This window comes from Scyliorhinus torazame, chromosome 15 (genome assembly GCF_047496885.1).
Source record: "Scyliorhinus torazame isolate Kashiwa2021f chromosome 15, sScyTor2.1, whole genome shotgun sequence".
NCBI lineage: Eukaryota > Metazoa > Chordata > Chondrichthyes > Carcharhiniformes > Scyliorhinidae > Scyliorhinus > Scyliorhinus torazame.
Window position 1 is genome coordinate 202,889,964 of NC_092721.1, and position 13,846 is coordinate 202,903,809.

General features: G+C 50.5%; 1 protein-coding gene across 14 annotated transcripts in view; it reads right to left on the bottom strand.

Annotated features, from left to right (window-relative positions):
* Positions 1–13,846, bottom strand: part of pde2a (phosphodiesterase 2A) — a 698,440-nt gene that overhangs the window by 156,673 nt on the left and 527,921 nt on the right. For all 14 annotated transcript variants that reach the window (XM_072477464.1, XM_072477463.1, XM_072477456.1 and 11 more), the window contains one exon: positions 10,811–10,922. In XM_072477464.1, the coding sequence (XP_072333565.1) occupies positions 10,811–10,922 (112 nt within the window). The remainder of the gene's footprint in view (positions 1–10,810; positions 10,923–13,846) is intronic.

The window sequence follows — 13,846 nt, forward strand, 5'->3', positions numbered from 1 at the left end:
CACACATTTACATACCCACTCAAACTCACACTCACATGTACATATTTACACACATGTACATATTTACGCACACACGTATTCCTAATAGAACAGAGGGGTGAAATAGACTCCTCCTGCACCTCCTCTGGTCCAAGCTACCTTTGACCATAGCTCTTCACTGGGAGATCTGTGGAGGGACAGGGAGCATTGAGGAAGCAAGTGGGCAGCAGAAGGACTTGGACAGGCTAAGAAAGTGGGCAAAGAAGTGGCAGATGAAATACAATGTGGAAAAGTATGAGGTTATGCACTTTGGAAGGATGAATGGAGGCATAGACTATTTTCTAAATGGGGAAATGCTTAGGAAATCAGAAGCACAAAGGGACTTAGGAGTCCTTGTTCAAGATTCTCTTAAGGTTAATGTGCAGGTTCAGTCGGCAGTTAAGAAGGCAAATGCAATATTAGCATTCATGTCGAGAGGGCGAGAATACAGGACCAGGGATGTACTTCTGAGGCTATATAAGGCTCTGGTCAGACCCCATTTGGAGTATTGTGAGCAGTTTTGGGCCCCGTATCTAAGGAAGGATGTGCTGGCCTTGGAAAGGGTCCAGAGGAGGTTCACAAGAATGATCCCTGGAATGAAGAACTTGTCGTATGAGGAACGGTTGAGGACTCTGGGTCTGTACTCGTTGGAGTTTAGAAGGATGAGAGGGGATCTTATTGAAACTTACAGGATACTGCGAGGCCTGGATAGAGTGGACGTGGAGAGGATGTTTCCACTTGTAGGAAAAACTAGAACCAGAGGACACCATCTCAGATTAAAGGGACGATCCTTTAAAACAGAGATGAGGAGGAATTTCTTCAGCTGTTGCGACCAGGAAATAGCAGGATAGATGACCCAAACCTTGGTCAAATGAGGTTTAAAGCGGGATGCGGAAACCCTGAGGGGTTTATCGGGAGATTTCAAACGCTGCCCAGGCAGCTGAACACATGCCTGCCAACAGAGGAATGATTAAACTCCTGCTCAAGAGGCCAGAATTTGAGGCGCGCAGAGGTCTCGGAGGGTTGGAGGAGGAGGTTGCAGAGGTAGGCAGGGTGGAAGAAGAGACCATGGACGGATTTGAAAACACGGGTGAGAATTTTCAAATCCAGGCATTGCCGAGGCACTCCAGGAGCTGCTGAAGATCCCGCACAAATCCCTGATGTTAATTATGCCTGGGGGGCGGAGGCAGGGCCTGTCAGTGTGATTGTTGCAGCTGCCTGGAGCTTCCAGGGTGCAGGTGAAAGGTGGTGTACCTTGAGAAGGAACATTAAGGCAAGGTAGTTGAGAGTGGAATTGGTCAGCGGAGAATGACGCTGAGGCACCAAGTTTAAATAGAATGGAGAGAATTCAATATATTTACAGAGTGGGAGTTTTGGAGCTACGGGATTGAGGGGTGAGGTGAGAGGCTGGGTAGGTGGGATCTGGGGGGTATGGGGAGAAAGCAGGTAAGTAGGAACTGAGGGATTGTGGCGAGACAGTTACGGAGGTGGCGAGACAGTTACGGAGGTCTCAGCGGACCGGTAATCCCGAGGCCCAGACTAACGCTCTGGGAGACGGGTTCACATCCCACCACGGGAGCTGGGGAAATTTAAATTAAATGAATAAATCTGGAATATAAAGCTAATCTCAGTGAGGGTGACCGTGGAACTGTCATCGATTGTTATAAAAACCCAGCTGGTTAGAAACACAACCGCTGGCAGTCACGGTAATGGCGGAGACAGAATGGGCCTTTCCTGACTGAGGGGTTCTTTCCAGAATTCTTTCCCAAGGTTTCCAGGGCTGGGGGTGTCACAGAGTCCGGCACAGAGTCTGGACACGGATCGGAAATCAAAGTCACAGGAAGTGTTTGTCAAGTGGCTGGGCTTGAACATGGGTCCTCTCATAGTTTAGGGGCCTTGAAGTAGCTCACCGCGAGGAAGCCTGCCTTTTTGTGAAAGGTTTCCAGTTTCCCCCAAGACAGACGGATAGTCCTCCCGGCCCACAGGAGACAGCTCCAGACAGCCGCAGGAATCAAACTGCCTCTGACAGGACCTGCCCCGGCTCCCAGGCATAATTAACGTCAAGGGTTTGTGTGGGATCTTTAGCAGCTGCGAGACCGCTTCTGAAACATCTGCTGCCGGTCAGCTCGGCAACGCCTGGATTTCAACACTCTCATCCTCACTTTCAAATCACTCCATGGCCCTTCTTCCCTGTCCTATCCCTCCACAACCCGATGGGAGGAATACCCCCACACCCCTTTGGTGCCGGGGGTGGGGGGGGAGCAGAGAATCTGACAGAAACCATGGTGTCGGAAACTCGCCAGCATAGAATCACAGAGCAATTCTCCCAATGGGGGGTCGGGCACCCGCTGGCCACTCGTGCGAATACCACTTGCATCTCATGAATACCCTTTCCTCCCTCCATCTCCACCTGGTGCACTGAGGCGACCTGACAAAAGACAAACGGGGGGGGGAAATGTGGAAGGAGGGCCGAGCAAGGTGTTGGGGAGAAGGCCAAGAGCTTACGATCGCAGACCGAGGGGGAAGGAGGTGGATGAGGAAAATGGACAACGGAAGGCAAGAAGGGATACTGGGATTGTGCAGGAAGATGATGTTCAGGTCGATCAACCACAATCTAATTAAACGGTGGAGCAGGCTCAGGAGGCGGAATGGCCTGTCCCAGCGCCTCCATTCCCATGTTGTAATGCAGCAAACATGGCAGCAAGTCTGTGCATAGCAAGTTCCAACAACAGAACTGTGACAGTGACTGGGTTTCTCAGTGACGGTGACTGAGATTCTCAGTGACGGTGACTGAGTTTCTCAGTGACGGTGACTGAGTTTCTCAGTGACGGTGACTGAGTTTCTCAGTGACGGTGACTGAGTTTCTCAGTGACGGTGACTGAGTTTCTCAGTGAGGGTGACTGAGTTTCTCAGTGACGGTGACTGAGTTTCTCAGTGACGGTGACTGAGTTTCTCAGTGACGGTGACTGAGTTTCTCAGTGACGGTGACTGAGTTTCTCAGTGACGGTGACTGAGTTTCTCAGTGACGGTGACTGAGTTTCTCAGTGACGGTGACTGAGTTTCTCAGTGACGGTGACTGAGTTTCTCAGTGACGGTGACTGAGTTTCTCAGTGACGGTGACTGGGTTTCTCAGTGACGTTGACTGAGTTTCTCAGTGACGGTGACTGAGTTTCTCAGTGACGGTGACTGAGTTTCTCAGTGACGGTGACTGAGTTTCTCAGTGAGGGTGACTGAGTTTCTCAGTGAGGGTGACTGAGTTTCTCAGTGACGGTGACTGAGTTTCTCAGTGACGGTGACTGAGTTTCTCAGTGACGGTGACTGAGTTTCTCAGTGACGGTGACTGAGTTTCTCAGTGACGGTGACTGAGTTTCTCAGAGAGGGTGACTGAGTTTCTCAGTGAGGGTGACTGAGTTTCTCAGTGACGGTGACTGAGTTTCTCAGTGACGGTGACTGAGTTTCTCAGTGACGGTGACTGAGTTTCTCAGTGACGGTGACTGAGTTTCTCAGTGACGGTGACTGAGTTTCTCAGTGACGGTGACTGAGTTTCTCAGTGACGGTGACTGAGTTTCTCAGTGACGGTGACTGAGTTTCTCAGTGACGGTGACTGAGTTTCTCAGTGACGGTGACTGAGTTTCTCAGTGACGGTGACAGAGTTTCTCAGTGACGGTGACTGAGTTTCTCAGTGACAGTGACTGAGTTTCTCAGTGACGGTGACAGAGTTTCTCAGTGACGGTGACTGAGTTTCTCAGTGACGGTGACTGAGTTTCTCAGTGACGGTGACAGAGTTTCTCAGTGACGGTGACTGAGTTTCTCAGTGACGGTGACTGAGTTTCTCAGTGACGGTGACTGAGTTTCTCAGTGATGGTGACTGAGATTCTCAGTGACGGTGACTGAGTTTCTCAGTGACGGTGACAGAGTTTCTCAGTGACGGTGACTGAGTTTCTCAGTGACGGTGACTGAGTTTCACCGAGTTTCTCAGTGACGGTGACTGAGTTTCTCAGTGACGGTGACTGGGTTTCTCAGTGACGGTGACTGGGTTTCTCAGTGACGGTGACAGAGTTTCTCAGTGACGGTGACAGAGTTTCTCAGTGACGGTGACTGAGTTTCTCAGTGACGGTGACTGAGTTTCTCAGTGAAGGTGACTGAGTTTCTCAGTGACGGTGACTGAGTTTCTCAGTGACGGTGACTGAGTTTCTCAGTGACGGTGACTGAGTTTCTCAGTGACGGTGACTGAGTTTCTCAGTGACGGTGACTGAGTTTCTCAGTGACGGTGACTGAGTTTCTCAGTGACGGTGACTGAGTTTCTCAGTGACGGTGACTGAGTTTCACTGAGTTTCTCAGTGACGGTGACTGAGTTTCTCAGTGACGGTGACTGAGTTTCTCAGTGACGGTGACTGAGTTTCTCAGTGAGGGTGACTGAGTTTCTCAGTGAGGGTGACTGAGTTTCTCAGTGAGGGTGACTGGGTTTCTCAGTGACGGTGACTGAGTTTCTCAGTGACGGTGACTGAGTTTCTCAGTGACGGTGACTGAGTTTCTCAGTGAAGGTGACTGAGTTTCTCAGTGACGGTGACTGAGTTTCTCAGTGACGGTGACTGAGTTTCTCAGTGACGGTGACTGAGTTTCTCAGTGACGGTGACTGAGTTTCTCAGTGACGGTGACTGAGTTTCTCAGTGACGGTGACTGAGTTTCTCAGTGATGGTGACTGAGTTTCTCAGTGACGGTGACTGAGTTTCTCAGTGACGGTGACTGGGTTTCTCAGTGACGGTGACTGAGTTTCTCAGTGACGGTGACAGAGTTTCTCAGTGACGGTGACAGAGTTTCTCAGTGACGGTGACTGAGTTTCTCAGTGACGGTGACTGAGTTTCTCAGTGACGGTGACTGGGTTTCTCAGTGACGGTGACTGAGTTTCTCAGTGACGGTGACTGAGTTTCTCAGTGACGGTGACTGAGTTTCTCAGTGAAGGTGACTGAGTTTCTCAGTGACGGTGACTGAGTTTCTCAGTGACGGTGACTGAGTTTCTCAGTGAAGGTGACTGAGTTTCTCAGTGACGGTGACTGGGTTTCTCAGTGACGGTGACTGAGTTTCTCAGTGACGGTGACTGAGTTTCCCTGAGTTTCTCAGTGACGGTGACTGAGTTTCTCAGTGACGGTGACTGAGTTTCTCAGTGACGGTGACTGAGTTTCTCAGTGACAGTGACTGAGTTTCTCAGTGACGGTGACTGAGTTTCACTGAGTTTCTCAGTGACGGTGACTGAGTTTCTCAGTGACGGTGACTGAGTTTCTCAGTGACGGTGACTGAGTTTCTCAGTGACAGTGACTGAGTTTCTCAGTGACGGTGACTGAGTTTCACTGAGTTTCTCAGTGACAGTGACTGAGTTTCTCAGTGACGGTGACTGAGTTTCTCAGTGACGGTGACTGAGTTTCTCAGTGACGGTGACTGAGTTTCTCAGTGACGGTGACTGAGTTTCTCAGTGACGGTGACTGGGTTTCTCAGTGACGGTGACTGAGTTTCTCAGTGACGGTGACTGAGTTTCTCAGTGACGGTGACTGAGTTTCTCAGTGACGGTGACTGAGTTTCTCAGTGACGGTGACTGAGTTTCTCAGTGACGGTGACTGAGTTTCTCAGTGACGGTGACTGAGTTTCTCAGTGACGGTGACTGAGTTTCCCTGAGTTTCTCAGTGACGGTGACTGAGTTTCTCAGTGACGGTGACTGAGTTTCTCAGTGACGGTGACTGAGTTTCCCTGAGTTTCTCAGTGACGGTGACAGAGTTTCTCAGTGACGGTGACTGAGTTTCTCAGTGACGGTGACTGAGTTTCTCAGTGACGGTGACTGAGTTTCTCAGTGACGGTGACTGAGTTTCTCAGTGACGGTGACTGAGTTTCTCAGTGACGGTGACTGAGTTTCTCAGTGAAGGTGACTGAGTTTCTCAGTGACGGTGACTGAGTTTCTCAGTGACGGTGACTGAGTTTCTCAGTGACGGTGACTGAGTTTCTCAGTGACGGTGACTGAGTTTCTCAGTGATGGTGACTGAGTTTCTCAGTGAAGGTGACTGAGTTTCTCAGTGACGGTGACTGAGTTTCTCAGTGACGGTGACTGAGTTTCTCAGTGACGGTGACTGAGTTTCTCAGTGACGGTGACTGAGTTTCTCAGTGACGGTGACTGAGTTTCTCAGTGACGGTGACTGAGTTTCTCAGTGAAGGTGACTGAGTTTCTCAGTGACAGTGACTGAGTTTCTCAGTGACGGTGACTGAGTTTCTCAGTGACGGTGACTGAGTTTCTCAGTGAAGGTGACTGAGTTTCTCAGTGACAGTGACTGAGTTTCTCAGTGACAGTGACTGAGTTTCTCAGTGACGGTGACAGAGTTTCTCAGTGACGGTGACTGAGTTTCTCAGTGACGGTGACTGAGTTTCTCAGTGACGGTGACTGAGTTTCTCAGTGACGGTGACTGAGTTTCTCAGTGACGGTGACTGAGTTTCTCAGTGACGGTGACTGAGTTTCTCAGTGACGGTGACTGAGTTTCTCAGTGACAGTGACTGAGTTTCTCAGTGACGGTGACTGGGTTTCTCAGTGACGGTGACTGAGTTTCTCAGTGACGGTGACTGAGTTTCTCAGTGAAGGTGACTGAGTTTCTCAGTGACGGTGACTGAGTTTCTCAGTGACGGTGACTGAGTTTCTCAGTGACGGTGACTGAGTTTCTCAGTGAAGGTGACTGAGTTTCTCAGTGACGGTGACAGAGTTTCTCAGTGACGGTGACAGAGTTTCTCAGTGACGGTGACTGAGTTTCTCAGTGACGGTGACTGAGTTTCTCAGTGAAGGTGACTGAGTTTCTCAGTGAAGGTGACTGAGTTTCTCAGTGACAGTGACTGAGTTTCTCAGTGACGGTGACTGAGTTTCTCAGTGACGGTGACTGAGTTTCTCAGTGACGGTGACTGGGTTTCTCAGTGACGGTGACTGAGTTTCTCAGTGACGGTGACTGGGTTTCTCAGTGAGGGTGACTGAGTTTCTCAGTGACGGTGACTGAGTTTCTCAGTGACGGTGACTGAGTTTCTCAGTGACGGTGACTGAGTTTCTCAGTGACGGTGACTGAGTTTCTCAGTGACGGTGACTGAGTTTCTCAGTGATGGTGACTGAGTTTCTCAGTGAAGGTGACTGAGTTTCTCAGTGACGGTGACTGAGTTTCTCAGTGACGGTGACTGAGTTTCTCAGTGACGGTGACTGAGTTTCTCAGTGACAGTGACTGAGTTTCTCAGTGACGGTGACTGAGTTTCTCAGTGACGGTGACTGAGTTTCTCAGTGACAGTGACTGAGTTTCTCAGTGACAGTGACTGAGTTTCTCAGTGAAGGTGACTGAGTTTCTCAGTGACGGTGACTGAGTTTCTCAGTGACGGTGACTGAGTTTCTCAGTGACGGTGACTGAGTTTCTCAGTGACGGTGACTGAGTTTCTCAGTGAAGGTGACTGAGTTTCTCAGTGACGGTGACTGAGTTTCTCAGTGACGGTGACTGAGTTTCTCAGTGATGGTGACTGAGTTTCTCAGTGACGGTGACAGAGTTTCTCAGTGACAGTGACTGAGTTTCTCAGTGACAGTGACTGAGTTTCTCAGTGACGGTGACTGAGTTTCTCAGTGACGGTGACTGAGATTCTCAGTGACGGTGACTGAGTTTCTCAGTGACGGTGACTGAGTTTCTCAGTGACGGTGACAGAGTTTCTCAGTGATGTTGACTGAGTTTCTCAGTGACGGTGACTGAGTTTCTCAGTGACGGTGACTGAGTTTCTCAGTGAAGGTGACTGAGTTTCTCAGTGACAGTGACTGAGTTTCTCAGTGACAGTGACTGAGTTTCTCAGTGACGGTGACAGAGTTTCTCAGTGACGGTGACTGAGTTTCTCAGTGACGGTGACTGAGTTTCTCAGTGACGGTGACTGAGTTTCTCAGTGACGGTGACTGAGTTTCTCAGTGACGGTGACTGAGTTTCTCAGTGACGGTGACTGAGTTTCTCAGTGACGGTGACTGAGTTTCTCAGTGACGGTGACTGAGTTTCTCAGTGACGGTGACTGAGTTTCTCAGTGACGGTGACTGAGTTTCTCAGTGACGGTGACTGAGTTTCTCAGTGACGGTGACTGAGTTTCTCAGTGACGGTGACTGAGTTTCTCAGTGACGGTGACTGAGTTTCTCAGTGACGGTGACTGAGTTTCTCAGTGACGGTGACTGAGTTTCTCAGTGACGGTGACTGAGTTTCTCAGTGAAGGTGACTGAGTTTCTCAGTGACGGTGACTGAGTTTCTCAGTGACGGTGACTGAGTTTCTCAGTGACGGTGACTGAGTTTCTCAGTGACGGTGACTGAGTTTCTCAGTGACGGTGACTGAGTTTCTCAGTGACGGTGACTGAGTTTCTCAGTGAGGGTGACTGAGTTTCTCAGTGACGGTGACTGAGTTTTTCAGTGACGGTGACTGAGTTTCTCAGTGACGGTGACTGAGTTTCTCAGTGACGGTGACTGAGTTTCTCAGTGATGGTGACAGAGTTTCTCAGTGACAGTGACAGAATTGCGTATTGGCCCAGGGCACCAGGAAACACTCAGCGACTGTCCTGCAAATTAGGGGCAGGGATCATTTTGTGTCCACTCAATGGGCATTGATTTCGTCTCGGCATCTTAGAAAGACAGAATCTTGACCAGTGCTGCACTCTGTCAATGCTGCACTGGATTGTCAACACACATTATGCGCTCCCTCAGAACTGACCCTCTGACAGTGCGGCACTCCCTCAGTACTGACCCTCTAACAGTGCAGCACTCCCTCAGTACTGACCCTCTGACAGTGTGGCACTCCCTCAGTACTGACCCTCTGACAGTGCAGCACTCCCTCAGTACTGACCCTCTGACAATGCAACTCTCCCTCAGTACTGACCCTCTGACAGTGCAGCACTCCCTCAGTGGTGACCCTCTGACAGTGCAGCACTCCCTCAGTACTGACCCTCTGACAGTGCAGCCCTCCCTCAGTACTGACCCTCTGACAGTGCGGCACTCCCTCAGTACTGACCCTCTGACAGTGCAGCACTCCCTCAGTACTGACCCTCTGACAGTGTGGCACTCCCTCAGTACTGACCCTCTGACAGTGCAGCACTCCCTCAGTACTGACCATCTGACAATGCAACTCTCCCTCAGTACTGACCCTCTGACAGTGCAGCACTCCCTCAGTGGTGACCCTCTGACAGTGCAGCACTCCCTCAGTACTGACCCTCTGACAGTGCAGCACTCCTTCAGTACTGACCCTCTGACAGTGCAGCACTCCCTCAGTAGTGACCCTCTGACAGTGCAGCACTCACTCAGTAGTGACCCTCTGACAGTGCAGCACTCCCTCAGTAGTGACCCTCTGACAGTGCAGCACTCCCTCAGTACTGACCCTCTGACAGTGCAGCACTCCCTCAGTACTGACCCTCTGACAGTGCAGCACTCCTTCAGTACTGACCCTCTGACAGTGTGGCACTCCCTCAGTACTGACCCTCTGACAGTGCAGCACTCCCTCAGTACTGACCCTCTGACAGTGCAGCACTCCTTCAGTACTGACCCTCTGACAGTGCAGCACTCCTTCAGTACTGACCCTCTGACAGTGCAGCACTCCCTCAGTACTGGCCCTCTGACAGTGCAGCACTCCCTCAGTACTGACCCTCTGACAGTGCAACTCTCCCTCAGTACTGACCCTCTGACAGTGCAGCACTCCCTCAGTGGTGACCCTCTGACAGTGCAGCACTCCCTCAGTACTGACCCTCTGACAGTGCAGCACTCCCTCAGTACTGACCCTCTGACAGTGCAGCACTCCTTCAGTACTGACCCTCTGACAGTGCAGCACTCCCTCAGTAATGACCCTCTGACAGTGCAACTCTCCCTCAGTACTGGCCCTCTGACAGTGCAGCACTCCCTCAGTACTGACCCTCTGACAGTGCAGCTCTCCCTCAGTACTGACCCTCTGACAGTGCAGCACTCCCTCAGTACTGACCCTCTGACAGTGCAGCACTCCCTCAGTACTGACCCTCTGACAGTGCAGCACTCCTTCAGTACTGACCCTCTGACAGTGCAGCACTCCCTCAGTAATGACCCTCTGACAGTGCAACTCTCCCTCAGTACTGGCCCTCTGACAGTGCAGCACTCCCTCAGTACTGACCCTCTGACAGTGCAGCTCTCCCTCAGTACTGACCCTCTGACAGTGCAGCACTCCCTCAGTACTGACCCGCTGACAGTGCAGCACTCCCTCAGTACTGACCCTCTGACAGTGCAGCTCTCCCTCAGTACTGACCCTCTGACAGTGCAGCACACCCTCAGTACTGACCCTCTGACAGTGCAGCACTCCCTCAGTACTGACCCTCTGACAGTGCAGCACACCCTCAGTACTGACCTTCTGACACTGCAGCACTCCCTCAGTACTGACCCTCTGACAGTGCAGCACTCCCTCAGTACTGACCCTCTGACAGTGCGGCGCTCCCTCAGTACTGACCCTCTGACAGTGCGGCACTCCCTCAGTACTGACCCTCTGACAGTGCGGCGCTCCCTCAGTACTGACCCTCTGACAGTGCGGCACTCCCTCAGTACTGCTCTGTGACTTTCCGCCTGGATTTTATCCTCAGGTCTCTGGATTGAGACTCAAACCCGCATCCTCCTGGCTGGGTGAGCTTCCCACTGCACTGCAGGGGGCTGACGCGCCCCGGTACCTGGGCTGGGCTGGGTCGGATGTGCTGCTTCAGCGGGGGTGGGGTGAAACATGAAGAAAGCGATGCAGTCCGTGAGCATATGAGATAAGTCACCTGGCATTCCGTCTTGAGTTTCCGCTCCTTCTGAACGGACATGGTGCTCGTCAGGACAGTTGCCGTGTAGCGGAAGCAATGCTGGATCTTTTGTTCATCCATTTCAGTGAAACTACAGGAAAAGAGGGAATACACGGTTGGAAATTTTACCAGCTTCGCCTCGCTTCTTTTTCCCACTTTCCCAGTGATTGGTTCACAAGGACCCGAGAGATAGGAGCAGATGTACGAGCCAAGCGGCCATTGAGTCGGCTGCAATATTCACAGGACTGTTACAGCACAGAAGAAGGCCATTCGGCCCATCGTCTCTGCACCAGCTCTCCAGAGGAGGCATTCACCTCGTTCTATTCCCCGTAACCCTGAACACTCTTCCTCCTCTGATAATCATTTTCACAACGATCGAGGCTGATTTTCCGCTTCCACTCCATTTTCCCGCCTGCTCCCCACATCCCATGACTCCTGAAAGACCAAGAATCTATCTGTTCCACAGCCTGAAATATATTCAACGATGGAGCATCCGCAACGATCCGGGGTCGAGAATTCCAAAGATTCGCAACCCTCGGAGTGAGGAAATTTCTCCCTATCTCGGTCCTAAATGATCGACCCCAGGATTTTATGTGAACCCGGGTTTTATGTCCCCCGACCAGCGGGAACAATCTCTCTGCCGCCATCCTGTCATACCCCTTCTGCATTATGTATGTTTTTTAAAATGTGATCACCTCTCATTGTCCTCAACTCCAGAGAATATAACTCAAACCTGCTCACCCTCTCATTCTAGGACAACTCCCTCATCTCATGGACCAGTCTTGTCAACCTCCTCTGCATCATCTCTAATGCGAGTCTACCCTTCCTTAAACACGGTTCACCACGTTGTGATATTAGGTGCATGCCATTAGAATGTAACGGTGCTCAGCAGGGCAAAGTTTAATGTGGGATTGGAGACCAGCCCTGCCCATGGTATGATGGAGAATCTGGTGAACTGGTGTGACGACAATAATCTCTCCCTCAATGTCAGCCAAACGAAGGAGATTGTCATCGACTTCAGGAAGCGTAGAGGAGAACATGCCCCTGTCTACATAAATGGGAACGAAGTAGAAAGGGTTGAGAACTTCAAGTTTTTAGGTGTACAGATCACCAACAACCTGTCCTGGTTCCCCATGCCGACACTATAGTTAAGAAAGCCCACCAACGACTCTACTTTCTCAGAAGACTAAGGAAATTTGGCATGTCAGCTACGACCCTCACCAACTTCTACAGATGCACCATAGAAAGCATTCTTTCTGGTTGTATCACCACTTGGTATGGAGCCTGCTCTGCCCAAGACCGCAGGAAACTACAAAAGGCCGTGAATGTAGCCCAGACCATCACGCAAACCAGCCTCCCACCCATTGGCACTGTCTATAATTCCTGCTGCCTCGGAAAGGCAGCCAGCATAATTAAGGACCCCACGCACCCCGGACATACTCTCTTCCACCTTCTTCTGTCAGGAAAAAGATACCAAAGTTTGAGGTCACGTATCATCCGACTCAAGAACAGCTTCTTCCCTACTGCCATCAGACTTTTGAATGGACCTACCTCGTATTAAGTTGATCCTTTCTCTAGACCTTGATATAACTGTAACATTATATTCTGCAGTCTCTCCTTCCGTCCCTATGTACAGTGTGCATTGTTTGTACAGCAGGCAAGAAATAATACTTTTCACTGAATGCTAATACATGTGACAATAATAAATCAATTCAAATCAAATGTATAGAGTCACATAGTCATAGACTCAGAGAGAACAGTTTGATAGCAGCCTACCTGCACGGGAGGGGCACATGCCAGTAACCGGAGAGTTGTAAACAGATAAAGGTGAACAAGAAAGGGTTCATGTTTAAACATAACAGTTCTGAAGATCTCCTCATTAGGTAGTCAAGAAAGCAGACGGAATTCCTGTCTTCATTGGACGGGGCATCGAGTATAAAAACCGGCAAGTCATGCTACAGTTGTATAGAACCTTGGTAAGGCCGCACTTGGAATATTGCGCACAATTCTGGTCGCCACACCACCAGAAGGATGTGGAGGCTTTGGAGAGGGTGCAGAGGAGGTTTACCAGGATGTTTCCTGGTCTGGAGGGTGTTAGCTATGTGGAGAGGCTGAATAGACCCGGACTGTTTTCATTAGAAAGACGGAGGTTGAGGGACGACCTGATAGACGTCTACAAGATTATGAGGGGCATGGATAGAGTGGATGGGCAGGCACTCTTTCCCAGGGTGGAGGGGTCAGTCACTGGGGGCATAGGTTTAAGGTCCGTGGGGCAAAGTTTAGAGGAGATGTGCGAGGCAGGTTTTTTACACAGAGGGTGGTGAGTGCCTGGAACGCGTTGCCAGGGGAGATTGTGGAAACAGATACATTAACGGCGTTCAAAAGGCATCTCGACAAACACATGGATAGGACGGGTATAGAGGGATACGGCACAAGGAAGTGCTGAGGGTTTTGGTCAAGGTTGGTATCATACCTGGTATAGGCTTGGAGGGCCGAAGGGCCTGTTCCTGTGCTGTATTGTTCTTTGAGACATCTAAAGAACCTCCACTACAACACACCATCACAAACATGCACATTTCTAGCCACCATTGGAACTGCAGAGTAAATAGCTGGGTGAGTGCAAGTGTTCGCAGGCTCTGGAGGTGAATATTACTGATCCGATTCACAAACACTCCAGAGGGAATATTGTGCTGGGAAGAGACAGAAATCACTTCCTCTGGTAGTGCTCAATAAGCAATCCCAGGTCTTTGATGAGATTGTTTTCTTTACTATCCCGCGCAATCATTAAATCAGTTCAGTAACAGCATTTCTCTGTGAGGACAATAATTGTCAATCTGACCTCTTTAGTGCAGAGAGGAGCTCTCGTACAAAAGAGAGACTGAAAGAGAGACGGTGGAGATAGGGAGAGAAAGGCGGAGAAATTGGCTGAAAGTGAGGAAGAGCATAAGGGGAGAGTGAAGATTGTGAAGGGACAGATAGAAAGGGTAAGAGAGGAGGGGGGAGAGAGGGAGGGAA